The 20217-nt window shown below is 48.5% G+C and overlaps 1 protein-coding gene across 1 annotated transcript in view; it reads right to left on the bottom strand.

The window, feature by feature from the left end:
- Window positions 1-143: 143 nt before the first annotated feature.
- Window positions 144-20217, bottom strand: part of SHISAL1 (shisa like 1) — an 88768-nt gene continuing 68694 nt past the window's right edge. The window contains exon 5 of the mRNA XM_031005640.3: window positions 144-6207. Coding sequence (XP_030861500.1) covers window position 6207 — 1 coding nt within the window. The 3' untranslated portion in view covers window positions 144-6206. The remainder of the gene's footprint in view (window positions 6208-20217) is intronic.

Here is a 20217-nt window from a genome sequence, read left to right on the forward strand (position 1 = left end):
TCGTGTGCCCAGCTCCCCCTAACACCACGTTGGCTGTGACCCCAGCCCCTGGTCCTCTACCCTCCCCAAAAGAGTGACAAATTATGCGGGCACAGGTTCCCTTGAGCTCATTTTGAAACACTGAAGCAAACGTCAATCTAGGGAACAGTTGACATGACACTCCTTTATTAAAACCTAGGGACATTGTTATAAAAACTACTGTATATAAAGACAAAAGCAGAGCAACAGCGGTCAGTGAAAAACACATGATTATTCTTACATTCTAGTATTATTATTAGGAATATTATTGGTTTTGGTTTTCCCGCTTATCAGCTCTCAGGGAGACCCCATGCCTGCTCACATGAAGTCAGAGTTTACCGGAGAGAAAATATTTCCATCCCCCTACCCCTGCGCTGCATGCCCTTGTCCAGCTGGCCCTGGGGACGACACATCAGCCTTTTGTGGGAGGTTTCCTGCCTTGTTAAGGTGATTGAGCCTCTCACCCTTGCAGCCCCCACCTCGTTACTGCACATTGTCCAGACACTGACCACTTGGTTATTTGACTGTGAGGTATGCCACTAGCTTTAAAACGGGAAATGGGGAAAAATAGGAAGAAACTGCATATGAGAAACTGACATGCAATTCCAAGAAGAGGCTCTCTCTCGGGCCACCAGCTTGGTTCCAGTTGTGGCCAGGGTGGCCACATCATCTATAGTTTTAGATCCTGTGCTCAGGGTTGGCGCTGACCAATGTGGGATCCTGCACATTTTGGAGGCTGGTTTAGGGTCATTCAACAGGGTACCTCATTGTACAAACCCCAGGGTCACCGTTCTGAGTGCAGTCTATGTAAACAGTATCCCTGGAAGCCCATTACCATTTATGGGACAGTGTCGTGAATGGTGCCTCCTGGAGGTGAACCCTGCAGCAGCCCTGGATTTCAGTCTGTCAAGGGCAAATCTGTCAGGGCTTTGATGTAAAGATAGGAGTTTTAGGTACAGAGTAACTAACAGTCAAATCTGCTCATTCATCAAGCGTCTATCTAGCACCAGCTGTTGGCTTGGACGAGAAACTGGGGTGGTGGGGGGCAATGACACCTCCAAGGTCACTTTCACGGGTGGGACAGGTAAGTGTTCTGAATTCATTTTCTGAATCTGAGCATGTCTGTTAGGCACAACTAGCCGTTTCACAAGTGGTTCCAGCTATAGCACGAATGGCTCCCAGATGGGCCCTGGGTACAGGGCCAGGCAAGCGGCAGGCACTCGGCAAGTATCTGAATAGGTGAGGGAAGCGCGTGTCATCGAATGAGTTTTCTAGGCGGCTCCCCACCACTTCTAGCTTGCCTGACTGCTTAACTTTAACATTTGAGCTTTTCGGGCCACAACCCCCAAAGTTGTTTGCGTGCATTTAAGCACCAGCGTAGGACGTGTTGGTGCTACAGCAAGGAACTAGGGCACTGTGCATGGCATCTGGCACACAGTAAGTGCGCAGGCTTGTCTTCCAGAGGGCACAGGGCATGGCCCCAGCCCAGTGATCAGGGCGTCATCCACTCATGGCCTCTCTGACTGTCCCAGTGCTGTGGGGGCCAAGCAGACACCCTCTGATGCCCACCACGTGAGCAGGATGATTGATTAAGAATTCCTGCAGTTTGCTTCCATGATTCCAATCCTAGATTTTCACAGCAGACGAAAACAACCCATGTGGATGTCTCCCTACAGTGATAGGGGGCCCTTCAACCTTGATAAGACATGTTCCCAATAACTCCATCCAGGTCTGTTCTTCCTTCCTTCCTTCTTACCTACCTACCTAGACAGAGTCTCACTCTGTTGCCCAGGCTGGAGTGCACTGGTGCGATCTCAGCTCACTGCAAGCTCTGCCTTCTGGGTTCATGTTATGTTAATTTCAAACATGGGAGAAATCTGTAAATTCACTTCCAAAGGCTTTTCCTGTTGATGGGGACCAGTTCAGCCAAGTTGAAAAATTAAAAAATTTTACAAGTCTGCACCCCCGGGGACCCCATCTCCTTGAATGGCACAGTCTCTAATAGACAGACATGGTGATTGTGAAAGCAGCCGAGCCAGCGGAGGGGCCTGCATGGGGATGGCAGCTGGAATCCTAAGCCAACCTGGACAGGGGCCTGTGGGGGAAGTCAGTGCCAAGCACAGCCACACCCACAGCCCTGGTCTGTTTGCCATGACCTGAAGAGAGCTTTTGGGTTGACGGTGAACTGGAAACCATCTCCTGGCCAAAGAAGCCTGTTAACCCCTATCCCTGTCATGTTTTCCCTGACATTCCCAAGTCCTTCTCTTCAGCTCTGGGCCAAAATTTGACTGAATCTTTCTGATGATGAGGGGTGATGCCACTCACCCTGGGAACACTGTCAGCTGCCTACTTGCTGCTTTCTAGAGCATTGGAGACAGCAAGAGGGACCAGATCTACCTGTGAAATCACCTGTGTGTGCGCGCATGTGCACACATGTATTCATGTGCATGTATGTACTTGTGTGTTTTTTTCAATTAAGGCCTGTTGCACATCAGCAATGGTCATGGTCAGGTGGCTGGCCTGGCCGCTGGAGCAGCCAGGCGAGGCGGGTGAGAAGGCTGCTTCTCTAGGTGCAGGGCACGTTCAGAGGCTAACTTGAGGGCAGCGAGCCAGCAGGCATTACCAGCTATTGGTTCTGAATAGAGATTCTGAAACACACAACAATCACACCATACACAGACGAGAGGGAAAGCATAAAACTGCTCATTAATTACACACAGTTCCCAGTGGGAAACAGTCCTTACAAACGCGGTAGTTCTGCAAACAGCCTCGAATGCAGATTCCTCTGTGGACATCTTGTCCTCTTCTCTCTCTCGTGTTTTTCTTTTTGTATTATTATTATTACAAATTACATGGTGATGGACAGAAGCTCACAGTAAAAAGTAAAAGTAGGCAGCTTAAAAAATCAGGTTGAGTTGCTAAAAAACAGTAACTCTAGCTATGCTTGAACTCGTCACTACCCTGCATCCATCTTGTTCTCAGGGACAGTCTACTCCTTGAGGGACCTGTCAGCCACAACCACAGCAGGATGGGGACAGTGTTTATCACAATGACCTGGGGACCCATGGCATTTTGAGGAGCCCTTGACACCATTGGGGGATTGAATACACACACACACCTGCTTTCCACACTGAGTGTTCACACCCACATGCACACTGTTCTCACTTGTCGGCGCCTCTGTGAGACAGCAAGTACCGTGACTACCTGGTACCCTACCTCACACACTTGACAGGTGAGAAGCAGAGGCTCTGAGAGGTTAAGTGGCTCGTGGGGGTGACCTGCAGGAAGGAGGATGCTGTGGCTGTCTGCACTCTGCACCTGCCTTTGCCGCAGGCTGTCTGTACCAGGTGTGCTGGGTCTTGGTGATCTCTGCTGAGGCCTCCTGCTTGCCACAGAATGTTCCAGTCCTCAGCCCAGCTGCCCAAGAGGGACTTGGCAGAGCAGCAGGACCACAAACCCCGTGGGTTTTTCAGTTATTCCTGAAAAGACCTCTTGGGGGGAGGGGGGCAGGCAGGAGGAATGTCCTCCTAGAAGGTTGTACATCTCAAGGGAGGCTTAGGTGAACCCCAGCTCTAGCTGTCTATTTGGCAGTGACCTTTGACCCCAGGTGTCCAGGAGAGGGAGGCAAGGCCACCAGTTCCTTTTTGGCAGAGGAAGCACCTACAGAGCGTCGTCCAGGACAGCAGGACACGAGGGTTGCACATGAGGGTTGCAAACTCCTTAAATACCCATCTGACTCCTTCCTCTTACCGATGGGGAAACTGAGGTAACAGACCTTGCCTGAGAACAGACCTTGCCTGAGGTCACGCTGTTCTCAGTGGCAGAGCTGATGTCAGAATCTGGGTCTTGGTCCCCCACCTCAAGGTTTCCTCTGCCTTCTGAGGCACTGCACATGGGACACAGCTGTGGCTTCCGCAGCTGGGCTAGTGGACAGGCTGTGCACCCCCTTACAGCAACATGGCCCTGGGACAGCTCACATCAGGGGAGAGGAAGCCATTCCTTTCTCTAATCGAGACCCCAAGCAGAGGTTCTCCCACTTTGCCAAGCCATATGCCTGGACACTGGCAGCACTGCCTGGAGGACACAGCTGGACCCAAAGACTGAAGCCAGGGGCCTGGGTCTTCCACCGCCGAGCTGTGTGATCCTGGGCAAGCCACTTGACCCAGCTGAGTCTGTCTTCTTGTCCATAAAATGGGGAGAGCCCCTTCTTCATGGGGCTGTTGAGAGGATGGACAGCCAGGCAGAATGGAGGATGCTTTATGCCCTAGCAAGTTTGTTCTGCTTGTCCAAAGGCAGGACATTGTGTTTGCACAGCTTGACTCACAGCAGAGCCCAGAGCCGGGCACTATCACCCTCATCTCCTTCTGCCTTCCCTCTGGGTCCCCAGCCACCTGGCTTTCTTGTGCTTCCTTGAAACCACCAAGCCTGTGGCTGCCGCAGGATCTTTGCACTAGCCGTTCCTTCTGCCTGGAATGCTCTTTTCCTATCTTTAGCGCCCATTACTGGCTCCTGTGTGTCATTCAAATCTGGGCTTCAATCATCTGCTCAAGGTGGCCTTCCTAGACCACCCCAGGTCCACAAGGGTCTCACTCACGTGTCCCTCGAACTGAGTTCCTGGCACTGAGTTCCCGGCAGAGCACTCACTGCCTTTGCCACCTTCCTTCTTCACTGTCTTCCTGCCCCAGCTAGAAAGCTAGCACAGTGAGCAGGGACCTGCCTTGCTCACTGTCGTGTCTGGTGAATGGATGGGTGGTCAGTGTGAGAACACTAGGTCTGATGAAATGAGGAAACTGGGTCAGAGGACACACACATTTATCAAGCAGGGCCTCCCGAGCTAAGAGCTGGGGGGAGATTTGGTATCACTAACACCCATGGAATGAGTGTGTCTACACTGGCAGCGTGGCCTTTGGAGATGTTTGTGATGATTTAGGTGATGCCATCTCATAGGTGCCCCAGGGCAGCGGGGCAGGAGTGGGGGTGATTAGCTCGGTGGGTGGATGTTACGGGCATCTAGGTTTACGTGGAAGTCCCACTTGAAAGTGGATGGATTTCTAGAACCCTCCTGCCTGGGTTTCCATAGCCTTGTTACCCTTTCCAGCAAAGATCCACGTGTCTGTGTCTCCCACCAGATGGGAGGCTCCCCAGGGGCAGAGATGAGATCTAACTCATCTTTCGTTCCTATCACTGCCCAGCATGGGGCCTGGCACACAGCAGATGCTTAGCCAGAATGTGCTGAGTGGATCAGCGCTCCAGGCGGTGATGGTGGAGGCATCAAGGAGATGCTTCCAGCATTGTGCAGGGCGTACCCTGGCTGGGGAGCATGTCACATCCAGGGAGTTAGAGCCTGGACTTTGGGTTCCGGCACCCCTTCCCCACTGTGAGCTTTTTCTGCAGGGGGTTAATCATTCCTGCCTCCCAGGTGGTGAGAGAGAGAGTGCACGAAAACACTTAACTTGGCACCTGCCCTGTGGTCAGCCTGAGATGCATCCCTTAGTATTACTATTGTTACAGGAACGAATTCTGTAAGAAACAACCCTGACTGGCATTTTCAAATCCCCAGTGCTCCCCGAGACACAGAGGGGCCGTACCCTGTGCTTAGCAATAAGCTTGCAGCTCGGACATTGACACAGATGAGAACCCCCAGCCAGAGGGTGACTCATGCCCATCAGAGAACTTGAGGGGGGAAGCCCCAATAAAAACCAACCAAACAAAAAGAACACCCCAAATCACACACGCACACACACACGCACATTCAATATTCTGACACAAATAGCCCCAAGAGGCCACTACTGGAGGGAGCAGGGGCAAGGGAAGCTTCGGTTTTCAACCACGGGTATAACTCACAGGCCTCAATCCTCCTGGCTGGAATCAGCCAGAGTTGCTTTGTCTTGGTCATCCTGAGTCCACAATGAGTCACCTCTCAGAAGCCACCAGCCCAAAATAGGACTATTGCTTGCGGACAGGTGGCTCAGAATCCCCTCCCCTGCACCCCCAGCCCCTACCCCTGAGTTTGCTCCTAATCTTAGAAGTCCGCGGAAGGGGGCTTTGGGCACAGGCAGCATTTCCTCCTCTGCCACCGCCGCTACCTCGGCTGTCCCTGGCATCTCTGTAGAAGTTGTTCTTCTCGGAGGCTGCACCGGGTGCTTCAGATCTCATCTCTCCCATCCTGAGGCACAGCAAAAGGGTTTTCTGGAGGAAATACAAGGAAAAAAAGTATCACATGGTGTCTCCTCCATGGGGACATTTCTCTCTGGCCTCAGTGCCGGAAGAAGCCAGGTTTTCTCTGAGCATGTGGGTTTTGTCTTCTGAACATTGTGAACCATGTGACTTTAAGACTGGAAGAAAGAAAAAAATGTCTGCTATCATTATAGCTCCATATAGTACTAGAGCTCTGGCCCATGCAATAAGACAAGAAAAATAAGCATAGAATGGGACTGGAATAGAAGAACCAAAATTACAGTTAATTGTGGATAACTTACATAGAAAATTTAAATAGAAAATTTAACAGAATCAACAGGTTAATTAGTAGAATGGAGAGTGCAGACATAGAGGTATAATAGTCAACCTATAAGACATCAGATCAATTTATAAAATGCAACAGTGTGCATTGACCTCAGCAATTACTAGGGTAATTATATGTCATGGCTTGGGATAGTCTCAGTTAACACTTGTTCTGACATAATTTTTAATGTTGTTCCCCTTTTACCCTCAAAAGTATTCTGATTTGGCTGATAAATTATATGGTCACCATTGCTATAACAAACTAAATATTAAACACAGATACAGATACCATTCATATTGACAAAAACCATTATGTATTTTGGAATGGCACTAATATATGACCATGTCATACAAAGCTATAAAGAAGAGACCAAGGTGCTCCTGGAATAGGGAAAAGCCAGGAGACCAGTGGAACAAGATCTACAGTGTGGAAACAGATCTGTGGGGCACTTAGAACTTTGATTGGCAGAGTCAAGTTGCAAACAAGACAATGAGGAAAAGAAATACAGACTCCATCTGTGGAAAGCAGCATGAACCCCACTGCCCTGTGTCTATTATAAGAGCAATTGCCCAGTCACAAATACTTACCTTCCCAGACTCCCTTGCAAGCAGGGGTGGTCACATGACCCAGTCTGGCCAATGCTGTGTAAGTGGGAGTCTATTGGGAAGGGGACATGAATTCAGGGGGAAATGAACTATCTTGCATGCATGAGAATGAAAGACGCTCACTAACACAGGTGGAGTAGAAAGCAGGCAGAAACTTGGTTCTGGTGGCAGCCCTGGACTGCCCCCTCCATACCATTGCAGTTGAATTTCTTTTACTTGCATAAATTGCATCTGGTGAGTGTTCTTAACTGATAAACCATCTTCAACCAAATGGAGAAGTCAAGGGAGTGGCTCCGACCAAGCCAGCAAAGCCCACCTCCCCAGAGTGAGTGATACGCCAAGAGGCAGAACCTACTCTCCACCCTTTGCATTAGTGGGAATGTGTACAGGGGCTAAGGGTGAGAGATTCTGTGGGGCCATCTCCTCTGCTTCATAGAACAAAGCCAGGTCCAGGTACTCTGGTACTCTCCATCACCCGCTTTGTTTTTCTCCATAGCACACACCTCTATCCAGCATACCACCTATTGTACTTACTTGAATAGTCTATTGTTTGTCTTCCCCAAATAGAAAGTTAGCTAAAAGAGGGTTAAGGTGATTGTGTGTTTTACACATTGCTGCATTGCCAGGGCCTAGAACAGTAACTGGCATACTGTAGGGGCTTAATAAATATTTGTCAAATGAATGAATAAACCAAGAATTTAAAGCCCAATGAACCATCTTTCAAGAATAAAGTCAACAGAAAAACATGTTGAACATATTTTTGAATTAAAGTTCCCATGACCCCTTCTTAAAAAAAGTATTAAGGATACCCTTAGGCAAATCAAGAATGATTCAGAAAGGTTTACTATAAAAGGATGGGCAGATGATTTTTTAAAAGTTCTGTGGATGGATGGCAGTGATGGCTGCTGTATTAGTCCATTTTCACGCTGCTAATAGACATACCCAAGACTGGGCAACTTACAAAAGAGGTTTAATTGGACTTACAGTTCCATATGTCTGGGGAGGCCTCACAATCATGGCAAAAGGCAAGGAGGAGCAAGTCACATCTTATGTGGATGGTGGCAGGCAAAGAGAGCAAGCGAGCTTGTGTAAGAAAATTCCCATTTGTAAAGCCATCAGATTCGGTGAGATTCATTCACCATGAGAACAGCATGGGAAAGACCTGCCCCCATGATTCAATTACCTCCCACCAGGTTCCTCCCATGACACATGGAAATTGTAGGAGTTACAATTCAAGATGAGATTTGGGTGGGGACACAGCCAAACCATATCAGTTGCCCTCCAGTGAGAAGGTACTTATTGCCCCTGAACCGTCTACTTAAAAATGGTTAAAATGGTAAATGTTATGTTATGCGCACTTTACCACAATTCATAAAAAGGATGAGCAGAAGCATAACAAATGCAATGAAGAGAAATTATAAATGGAGCCCTGCCAAGAGTGCCAGCAATGAGCGTAGAATTTGTGTAACTGTAGGACTATTGCAGCCAATCTAAAGATTATGACCATCACAGAGAAGAATGAAACAAAACAGAGAACTGGCATAAATAATAAAAAGTTGGAGGGGTGGAGATGAGAAGCAGGGAGGTAATATAAGTCAACTATGACATATTCATATATAGTTGAGGGTCTAAAGAATTGCTTAGAAGTTTAAAATTAGAGGCATCAAGGTAAACAAAAAATATCATCAACTAAAATAACTTGATAGCAGGGAGACAAGAGGAGGGGAAGTAGAAATATTCTAATTTTGATACTTTTCACAGTAGGGAGAAAATAAATGTTGTCTAGAGAAATAAAAGGATTAAAGATATCATGTCATATTATAATTATGAAGATAACCATGGGATCAAAAACGCAGCTTTCCAAATTATCTAGAAGACATACACACAGAAAATAAAAAAAGACAACAGAGACCATATGGTAAAAATTGACAAACCCCCACAAAACTATAAAAGCAGAAAGCCTATCAAACAATGATGACAGAACTAAGACCAAATGCATCTGCCATATCAGTAAATGTTAATGAGCCATACACACTTGCTTAAAAAAAAAAAAAGACTGATCACAAACAAAGGCACTGAAGGTAGAATGATTCAGCAAGGTTTCATAGAAAAGGATGGGCAGGGCCGGGCGTGGTGGCTCACACCTGTAATCTCAGCACTTTGGGAGGCTGAGGCAGGTAGATCACGAGGTCAGGAGTTCAAGACCAGCCTCACCAACATGATGAAATCCCATCTCTACTAAAAATACAAAAAAATTATCCGGGCGTGGTGGCGGGTGCCTGCAGTCCCAGCTACTCAAGAGGCTGAGGCAAGAGAATCACTCGAACCCCGGGAGGCAGAGGTTGCAGTGAGCCGAGATCACGCCACTGCACTCCAGCCTGGGTGACAGAGTGAGACTCCATCTTAAAAAAAAAAAAAAAAAAAGGGCAGATGATTTTTACAAAGTTCTACAGAGGGATGATGGTGATGGTTGCACTATAGTGAGAAGTACTTAATACCCCTGAACTGTATACTTTAAAAATGGTTAAAATGATAAACGTTATGTGCATTTTACCATAATTTTTAAAAAGGATGAACAGAAGCATAACAAACAAATGCAAATGAAGATAAATCAGGGGTCATAATCTTAATATCAGACAAAGCTGAAGTCAGGGCAAAAAATACTGAATGAGAAAAAAGAAGGGCACTGTGTGAGGGTGAAGGATGAGAGTCACCATGAAGATCTAACAGTAATGAATGTTCATGTACCAAATAGCATAGCCTCAATATTCACAGAGCAAGACTGGAAATTTAGGGAGAAAAAGCAGAGTATGCTAGTATTAGTGCATTTTTTTTTTTTTTTTGAGACAGTCTCACTCTTATCGCCCAGGCTGGAGTGCAATGGTACGATCTCAGCTCACTGCAACCTCCATCTCTTGGGTTCAAGAGATTCTCCTGCCTCAGCCTCCTGAGTAGCTGGGATAACAGGTGCTCAACCACCATGTCTGGCTAATTTTTTTTTTGTATTTTTGGTAGAAATGAGATTTCACCATGTTGGCCAGTCTGGTCTCGAACTCCTGACCACATGTGATCTGCCCACCTAGGCCTCCCAAAGTCCTGGGATTACAGGCATGAGCCACCATGCCCGGCCTAGTGCATTTCAATTCACCTTTCTCAATCCATTCCATATGCAGTTGGCAAAAACTAAAGTAAGGATATACGGAGCCAAATAATCTAACAACTATGTGTGTGTGTGTGTGTGTAAAACGCAGTCTACCTTCATTCTATTCAAATGCTCTTCAAAGTGCATACACAAAAAGTGACTATCAGGCCACAAAGAAAGTAAATTCCAAAAAATAGAAATAAGACAACATTCTCTAATCACAATATACTAGAATTTGAAAATACTAATAATGAAACCACAGACCAAACCAAACTTTGCCACCAAGAGGTCTATAAACACTTAGATAACCTTGAGTTAGAGCAAAAAATAAAAACTGCAGAATATCTAGACAGTAACAAAATATATATTTAAGGACCTGTGGGATGCAGCCAAGCCAATGCTAAGAGGAACATACATAGCCTTAAAACACTGATCTTATTAATAAATAAGAAAGAATGAATTGCCCAACTCAAAAAGTTAGAAAAGAAAGACAAAATAAACCTAAGAAAGACATACAGTAGCAATAAATAAAACAGAAATGGAGTTAACAGCAAAAGAAAGGAACTCATAAATAACTCCATGTTCTTTTTTTAATGTTTAAATTATTGTTTTTTTTTTTAGAGACAGGCTCTTGCTCTGTCACTCTAGCTGGAGTGCAATGGTGCAATCATAGTTCACTGCAACCTCAAACTCTTGGGCTAAAGTGATTCCCCTGCCCCAGCCTCCTGTGTAGCTAAGACTACAGGTGTGCACCACTACACCCAGCTAATTAAAAAAAATTTTTGCAGGGATGGGGTCTTGCTGTGTTGCCCAGGCTGATCTTGATCTCCTGGCCTCAAGCAATCCTCCTGCCTTGGCCTCCCAAAATGCTGGAATTACAGGCATTAGCCACCATAACTGGCCCCAACTACTTGTTCTTTGAAACACAATGAGACATGTTCACTGCTGAGGAATCTAATGAAGCAGGAGATATAATATGTAGAAGGTGGAGGTGACTGCTTGGAATGATTCTCTGCACTTTTGCTCTCCAGCTTCACTTCTCACCATCACTTAGCCCCTCCCAACAGGCTTTTCTTCCAACTTCTCTGCAGAATTTGCCCTTGTCAAGGTCACCAAAGACCTCTATGTTAATAAACCCAGTGGTCAATTCTCAGTCCCCCTTTCACTCATCCTCCCAGCAGCATTGACTCAAGTGATCACTCAACCTGCTTCCAGGACACTGCAGTCCCCTCTCCTGATCCTCCTTCCTCCTCCCACTGCTCCTGCTCCAGCCCTTTGCTGGTCTGCCCACATCTTCCTGACCTTCTCTTCTCCACTCTTTCTACTCACTCATGGATCTCATCTCCTTCCAAGGATTTAAACACCGTATGTTGATATATATATATATATATATTTTGAGATGGAGTCAGAGTTTCACTCTGTCACCCAGGCTGGAGATATGTTGATGACTTTTGACCCTCAGACTCTCACCTGAACTCCATTCTGATGGCCAACGTGTCTACTCGATGTCACCAAATGGATATTTAATAGATACCTCAAACTTAGTATACCCCAAACCAAAATCCCAACCTTCCTCCCCCACCTAGCTTTTCCCACAATTTTCCTGACCTCAGGAAATACAACTCCATCCTGCCAGTTGCTCTCCTCAGAGGCCTGGAGTCATCTTTGACCCCTCTTCTTCCTTTCATACCCCATATCCAACCCAGGAGCAAATCCCGTTGGACCTTCCTTCAGAATCTCAATAAGCCTTACACTTCTCTGCTGCCTCCACTGCTCCTACTGTGGTCCAGGCTGGCAGGATTCTTGCAGTGGTGTCTGCGCTGGTCAGCCCCTTCCATCTGCTCTCAACACAGCAGCCAGAGGAGCCCTGAGAAAACCTAAGTCCAATTACATCACCCCTTTCCTCAAAACTCTCAGTGGCTCCCAGATTCACTCAGAGCAGAAGCTAAAGCCCTTCCCGCCCCATCACCTCCCTGTCCTATTCCTCACTCTTTTCATTTTCATTCTCTCCACTCCATTGGTAATGGTTTGTTTTGTATCAACCTGAGTGGGCCACAGGGTGCCCTGATATTTGGTGAGACATTTTTCTGGGTGTGTCATGAAGGTGTTTCATAATGAGATGAACATGTGACCCAGCAGATGGAGGAAAACTGTGTCCTCCCCTGTGCAGGTGGCTTCATCCAACCCGCTGGAGGCCTAAACAGAACCAACAAGTAAGGGGGAATTCATGCTATCTCTGCCTGCCTTTAAATGGGGACATCGTTCTTCTCCTGCCTTTAGACTCAGGCTGGGACTGGAATTCACACCATTGGCTCTCCTGGGTCTCAGGCCCTTGACTCATAGTGGAGCTCACACCATCGGCTCTCCTGGGTCTCAGGACTGGAACTCACACCATCAGCTCTCCTGGGTCTCAGGCCCTCGACTCACACCATCAGCTCTCCTGGGTCTCAGGCCCTCGACTCACAGTGGAACTCACCATCGGCTCTCCTGGGTCTCAGACCCTCAAATCAAACTGAAACTCACACCATTGGCTCTCCTGGGTCTCAGGCCCTCGACTCACACTGGAACTCACACCATTGGCTCTCCTGGGTCTCAGGCCCTCGACTCACAGTGGAACTCACCATCGGCTCTCCTGGGTCTCAGACCCTCAAATCAAACTGAAACTCACACCATTGGCTCTCCTGGGTCTCAGGCCCTCGACTCACACTGGAACTCACACCATTGGCTCTCCTGGGTCTCAGGCCCTCGACTCACACTGGAACTCAAACCATTGGCTCTCCTGGGTCTCCAGCTTGCTAACCCAGACCTTTGGAATTCCTCAACCTGCATAGCTGCAGGAGCCAACTCCCTACAGTGTGTGCCTTCATGTGTGTCTATATGCGATTGGTTCTGTTTCTCTGGAACACACTGACTAACACACCATCCATACCAGCATGTTCCTGTCTCTTCTCCCAGATAAACCCAAGGCTGAATCCCTGATCTCCTTTAAGTCACCTTTTTAGTGATCCCTTTGGCCACCTGTTTAAAATTATCCTCTATCTCAAACACATTATCACCATCTGACAGTCCACATATTTAACATATACATTTTAAAAATTGTCTGCAGTCTCCATAAAAGCAGGCTTTTTGCTGCTTTTGGCCCATGACTGTATCCCCAGGGCCAATAACGATGCCTGGCACAGGGTCTACACTCAATTAAGATGAACTGAACACACAGAAGAACAAAGGCGACTGCCTGCTCAACTCTACAGAAATCAGGAAGCCTCCAAGAAATGGATCAATTTCCAAGAAAAGAGAAATTACCCAAAGGATCTGGGAAGGTAGAATCTAAACAGACCAATTGCCAAGAAGAGAAAGAGAAACTGTCAAATAGCAAATCCAAAGTCTAAAATAAGAGAAATGCAAATTAAAGCCATAATGAGAGAGGATTTCAGAGCGCAGACAAAAGGGAGCATCTGCATTCCTTCACTTGCCACCCTGACACAGATCAAAAAGGCTGAGCGCCCGACGCGTGTGCTGCTTTGGGTTTCTGCTTCACTGCTAGTTGGGGAGATGCTGGGGTCATTTCTGTGGAAGGCAATTTGACACATGCCTATGGTACAGATGCCCACATCCTCTGACCCAGTGGTCTCACGTAACGATTATCCTACAGACATGCTCACAAGGGCAACATAGGTACAAGCACATTAATCACAGAAAGGTGGTTAACAGCAGAAGATTCAGATCACTGAAGTGTCTATCAGCAGGATGCCAGGTCAAAAACAACAGCTCCCACACAATGGAGAGCCACACAGAGACCAATCAGGCTCAGACAGCTGTCCTCAGCCACCTCCCATACCCTACTTTCCTTCCCTGGGCATTGGTCATCGAGATTCAAGATTAATGATTTGTGGCATTAATGCCACTTACACGCTGAGCCCTCTGCCCTGAACTTTAGTCTTGAATTCCCACTTTCCTCCCCTGGGCAATTTCTGTACTTTCCACTCAATTTTTCTGTAAACCTAAAACTGCTTTAAAAAAATAAAATCTATTCATTACCTAGATAACAAAATTTGTAAGACAGTGAGATGTCACTTTAAAGCCATCAAATCAGCCAAACTTAGATCAGATGATTTGAAAGCTAAGTGAACACCTGTGAAAGGGACTCGCCACCGTGCTCAGCAGACGATCCAGCAACCTCTCTCTGCATGCACTTCCCGAAGAAGCTCTGGAGCTGGTCTTCAGGGGCAACCCATCACCTTCCCAGGGAACTGCATTAGCGTGAGCTGCTTCTTTTTAAAAAACTTTTAAGGCCAGGCATGGTGGCTCACGCCTGTAATCCCAGCACTTTGGGAGGCCGAGGTGGGAGGATCACCAGGTCAGGAGTTTGAAACCAGCCTGACCAACATGGTGAAATCCCGTCTCTACTAAAAATACAAAAATAAGCTGGGCATGGTGGTGCACACCTGTAATCGCAGCTACTTGGGAGGCTGAGGCAGGAGAATTGCTTGAACCCAGGAGGCAGAGGTTGCAGTGAGCTGAGATCATGCCATTGCACTCCAGCCTGGGCAACAAGAATGAAACTCCGTCTCTAAATAAATAAATACAAAAATTAGCCAGGTGTGGTGATGGGCACCTGTAGTCCCAGCAACTTGGGAGGCTGAGGCAGGAGAATCACTCGAATCCAGTGGGGTAGAGATTGCAGTGAGCCAAGATCGCACCACTGCACTCCAGCCTGGGTGGCAGAGCGAGACTCTGTCTCAAAAACAAACTTTTAAGTTCGGGGTAAATGTGCAGGACGTGCAGTTTTGTGACACAGCTAAACGTGTGTCATGGGGGTTTGTTGTACAGGTTATTTCATCACCTAGACATGAGGCCTAGTACCCATTAGTTATTTTTCCTGGTCCTCTCCCTCCTCCCACCTTTCGCCCTCCAGTGGGCCCTAGTATGTGTCGTACCCCTCTATGTATCCATGTGTTCTCATCATTTAGCCCCCACTTATAAGTGAGAGCATGTGGTATTGGGTTTTCTGTTCCTGTGTGAGTTTGCTAAGGATAATGGCCTCCAGCTCCATCTATGTCCCTGCAAAGAACATGATCTTGTTCTTTTTTATGGCTGCGTTGTAGTCCATGGTGTATACATAGGCTTCCATACGGTTCTCAGAAGTGAGGGTGCAAGAGCCCCTATGGCAAATGCAGAGATCTTGCACATATAATGTTGGGTCAAAGGTAAGAAATACTATACATGAAAAGTGAAAACACTTCCATGTTCCCAGCATTGTGCATAATGTGAGCATCACACTCAATTAAGATGTAAGAGTGGGGTGGATGGAGTAGGCGTGGAGGGTTGCGGGGTCAGGGGGCAGGTACAGTAAGGGGCCCATCACAGCCACTGATGTGGGAGCTATGGACCAGAAGGTGTGACCAGCTCAACATTCTGGACCCAAGGGTTGGAAACCAGAATGAAGCCTGGCTGACTCGACCATGAGGCTGAAAACCTGAGAACATCACACAAGGCTCGTGAAAAAGGGAAGCACATCCTCACCCGCCCTGCTATGTTCTTAGGTGGAAATTTGCAACAGGGTGGCCACATGGTAGAAACGGCCAGAAGCAGGCCAGGTGCGGTGGCTCATGCCTGTAATCCCAGCACTTTGGGAGGCCGAGGCGGGCGGATCACGAGGTCAGGAGTTTGAGACCAGCTCAAACATGGTGAAACCCCGTCTACTAAAAATACAAAAAATTAGCTAGGTGCAGTGGCACACACCTGTAATCCCAGCTACTTAGGAGGCTGAGGCAGGAGAATCACTTAAACCTGGGAGGCGGAGGTTGCAGTGAGCCGATATGGCGCCACTACACTCCAGCTTCGGCGACAGTGCAAGACTCTGTCTAAAAATAGAATAGAATAAAAAAAATAAAATAAAAATTGTTAAAAAAAAAAAAAAAAAAAAGAAACAGCCAAAGCCCAGGAGAGCTGGGAAACAGCAGGATGGGGGCTGCTTCCTGGGTGGAGCCCTCGGTTGCACAAATGGGTTCCGAGAAGCACTTCCTGCCCCTGGGCTTGTGCATGGCATGGCTGCATGTGGGGATGGGCAGACATTCTCACATGCCAAGGGGAGCTGAGAAGGAAAAGGACTTTGGGTTGCATTAATAGAAGTATATGTGCCAAAATAGAGGAGATGACCCAAGGTTCTGCTGATCTTTGTGGTGGCTGGACCACAATGTCAGAATTTCAGCTTAGGGGGGCTTGCAATTGAGCGTCCAATTTTCCTAGAACTTATCTTTACCCTTCTTCTTTTTCCCTGTGTGTTCACCTCTTAGCTCTTCAGGAGTACAATTATAACGTTTACCTCCTCTCCACCAAGCGCTCCCTGCACTGCAAGCATATCTAACTACAGTTCGATTTGTTTAGAAATTCTCAGGACAAAATGTTGAACCAAACCAGGCACCCTCTGGGATTCTCCCCCACCAGGAGATTACTTCAACACAACGGTGAGTTTACAGCCTAGCTCTGTCCACCACGGCGCCCTCCAGACTACCCGACTGGGAAGACATACAAGCAAGTCAGGTGGACCCTGCACCTCTTCACTCCCTCCCCTGCATGCCTTTCACACCAAGTTCCCCTTTAAAGACCCCACTTTCCTCCCTGAAAGCTAAAGTGATTCCCTTAAGTCAGGAGCCTGTACTGTTTCCTCTTAACCAAGCTCTGGAATAAAGTCACTTTCTTTCTACTAGACCTCGCTCTGTTCATTGGATTCTGCAAGAGGCTGGACTTGTCTTCTGTTACGGCCTGATTTGAGAGCCCATCTCCAACCTCCATGCTGCACAGGAAGGGAAGAATGTGACATGGACTCATTCTCAGCCCAGGACCTGGTGACAATTCAGTCTCTGGCCTTGGAGACCCTGTCTGCAGGTGCGGACAGTGCCATTAGGCTGGTAAAGGTTGGGTCAGAGGGAGCCCAGGGGCTGAGGGAAGAGGGATAGAAAGTCAGAGGAGGCTTGGAGAGGAGGTCCAGTTGATGGTCGAGGCCTTTGCTTGGTTTCCCCGGGAACGGTAAGCTCACTCCTTTACAAGCCATTCCCTTTTAAGCTGCTCAGTTCCCTGGAAAACTTAAAATGCAGAGCCAAACGCTTGCCTGTAGGCCACAGTCTGGCCTTCTTGGCCCGTGGTGGCCCTTCAGGGATAAGGGTGGCAGCAGCCATGCCCCTCCTCACTCCTTTTTGCTGCTGCAGGCTGACATGGAAAAGAGGTTGTCCATTCTGGGGTGGGGGCAGCGTCACCCCTGACTTTGGCCAAGGCCTCCCCATGGTTGCCCCTGCATGGCAGTCTTTGCATTCCCCGGAGTGGTTTCCCTGGAGGGCAATGTGGCTTTGGTCACTCCCTGGGGATACATCTCTGTTTGGGGATGACAAGCACAAAATTCAGGCTGGTGGACCCGGGAGGGAAGGGGTGCCACTGGGGCATGCTGAGGGCCTCTATGGCATTGACGCAGCTCTATTTCTTGTGCCAGTGGTGAGAACGTGGTGTTTGCTTCATTACTTTTTATATAATATATATGTATACTATATGGATTCTCTTGCAGAAAATGAAATATTTCAAAATCAATGACTTTTTTTAAAAAAACATTCTACTTATAGCTTCTTAGAGGGTAAAGTTTTGACGCCTTAGCTGGGCCTCAGGGCCTCTTACCAATAGAACTGTTACTTTCGGTTTTGTGGTCTCCACTCCAAAGCACTCTCTTTCCAGAAAGCCCCAGTGTGCTCTTCACACTACTGGGAATACCCTCCCCTATCTCCACCTAGATAACTCCTATACATCCTTCAAGAACTCACTCACTGGGCGCCCCTTCTGTGCAGCTTGTCTGACTCCCACAGGCCTTTGTAACACCCTGTACCACACAGCACTGCAGAGTCCCATGGTAGAGATGACCATGGCCTCAACGTCAGACAAGCCCGGGTTCAGGTCCCAGCTCTGCCCCTCAGAAGCTGTGTGACCCTGGGTGAGTCATTAACCTCTCTGGGCCTTATACCACTCTAGGCCATCCTCACTGCTGCCCAGTGGGGCTATCACTCCTGTGGACACAGCCCAGCTCATCAGCCCACAGTAGCCCCGGGAATGCTTCCTCATTGCACAGCCTTCTGGAAGGAATCTTTGGCAAATGTCAACTCTTGTTCTGCTCTCACAGCAAACACGCCTTGGTCACATACCTGTGAGTGCAGGAAACTGTTCCTGTGTGGCCACTGACTCCTGCCACAGAGAGCACTCGCCTGCCCTGATGTGGGGGTCATGTGTCCTCCTAGGCACTCTGCAGGTCATCTTGCCCCTCATGGCCAGTTCTGTGGACCCCAGGCCCAGGCTCAGGCCCATCAGCGCTCCCCTCACTCAGTGGCAACTTGTGACCCCTCACACTAGGCCTTCCATAAGCTGGAACTATAGCACCTTCGGCCAGGGCCTGGGCTGGGTGCTGGGGGCTCAGAACTGAGAAAGGTGTGGGCCCTGCCCTTGAGGGCTCGAAGCGGGTGGGGGAGCCACACCAGGACCCTGAAACAAGAGCAGCAGACCCACACTGTGTCAGCGGCGAGTGTCTGGCAGTCTTGGGGCCCTGGCCGGGGTGGGAATTGGGGGAAAAGTTCTTGGGAGCAGCCACAGAGCTGGGCCCTGGACAAGGCTTGTTGGGACAACAGGGAGGGCACTCCAGGCGGATGGAACAGCCTCAGCCAAGGCCATTCAGAGGATCACAAGGAGCATGGCTGTCATGGCACAAGATGCTCCCAGCAGGGGTGAGTCTGGAGAGGCGGCAGCCACAAGGCCTTCATCTGCCAGGAGAAGGTGTCTGGACCTGATCCCAAAGTTGTGGGGAGTTGACATGGAAGATCATGCCTAATTCTCATAGCAGCAAGATTAGGGCTGCAGGGTACTGATTATCTCTTCTGTGCCGGGCACTGAGCCAAGCACCTCCCATGCGTGTGGAGCCTCAGTTCTCTCAGCAGCCTCAGGGGTGGGGACCACTAGTCCCTGCAACTTGCTGATGAGGAAAATGAGGCTCAGAGAGACAATGTCACTAGCCCAGAACTGCATATCTAGCTAGCAGTGGAGCTTGGCCTGTGCTGCTGACCGCAGGGCCACACAGCCAGCCCCTCTCGTCTGGGGCAGTGGCCTGGGCAGGCTGGGGAGCAGCAGGCTGCCCTGCTGGCCCTAGTGGCCCTGGCGAGAGAGGAGCTGAGCCTGGAACCAGGAGCAGGGCCCACGGGGTGAGGAGGGTCTGCAGCTGGCAGGCCTGGCGGGCTGGTGCCTGCAACCTAAGTGGGAAGATAACAGAGCACCTGGTAATTTGAATAACAATGAAAGCTTCCAGAATGTAGAACATCTGTGACAATAATCCTTCCCACAGATGAAAGCAGAGGAGTCATGAGGCACAACACGCCTCATTCCAGGTGAACTGGAGACAATGTGTTCCCCAGCAGCAGCAACAGCTTCTGTTGGCGCTGACTGTATGCATGTGGGGTGTGGGGCTGGGAGCCTTCACGTATTTTTTTCTTTTTTGAGATGGAGTCCGCATCGCCCAGGCAATGGCACAATCTTGGCTCACTGTAACCTCCGCCACCCGGGTTCAAGCGATTCTCCTGCCTCAGCCTCCCGAGTAGTTGGGATTACAGGCACCCACCACCACGCCCAGTTAGTTTTTGTATTTTTAGTAGAGATGGGGTTTTTGCCATGTTGGCTAGGCTGGTCTCGAACTCCTGACCTCAGGTGATCTGCCCACCTCGGCCTCCCAAAGTGCCGGGATTACAGGCGTGAGCCACTGCACCCGGCCGCCTTCACATATTTTTCTAAGGGATTCTCACAGGGACCTGAAAGGGGGAGATGCTATTAACCCTACTTTGTAAATTTGTCCCTGCAGACAGTACAGGGACATCAAGGAACCTATTTGGGGCAAGATGGCCATCCCAAGGAACACTGCCTCAACAAGGAGA

The sequence above is a fragment of the Gorilla gorilla genome, chromosome 23, assembly GCF_029281585.2.
Source record: "Gorilla gorilla gorilla isolate KB3781 chromosome 23, NHGRI_mGorGor1-v2.1_pri, whole genome shotgun sequence".
Lineage (NCBI taxonomy): Eukaryota > Metazoa > Chordata > Mammalia > Primates > Hominidae > Gorilla > Gorilla gorilla.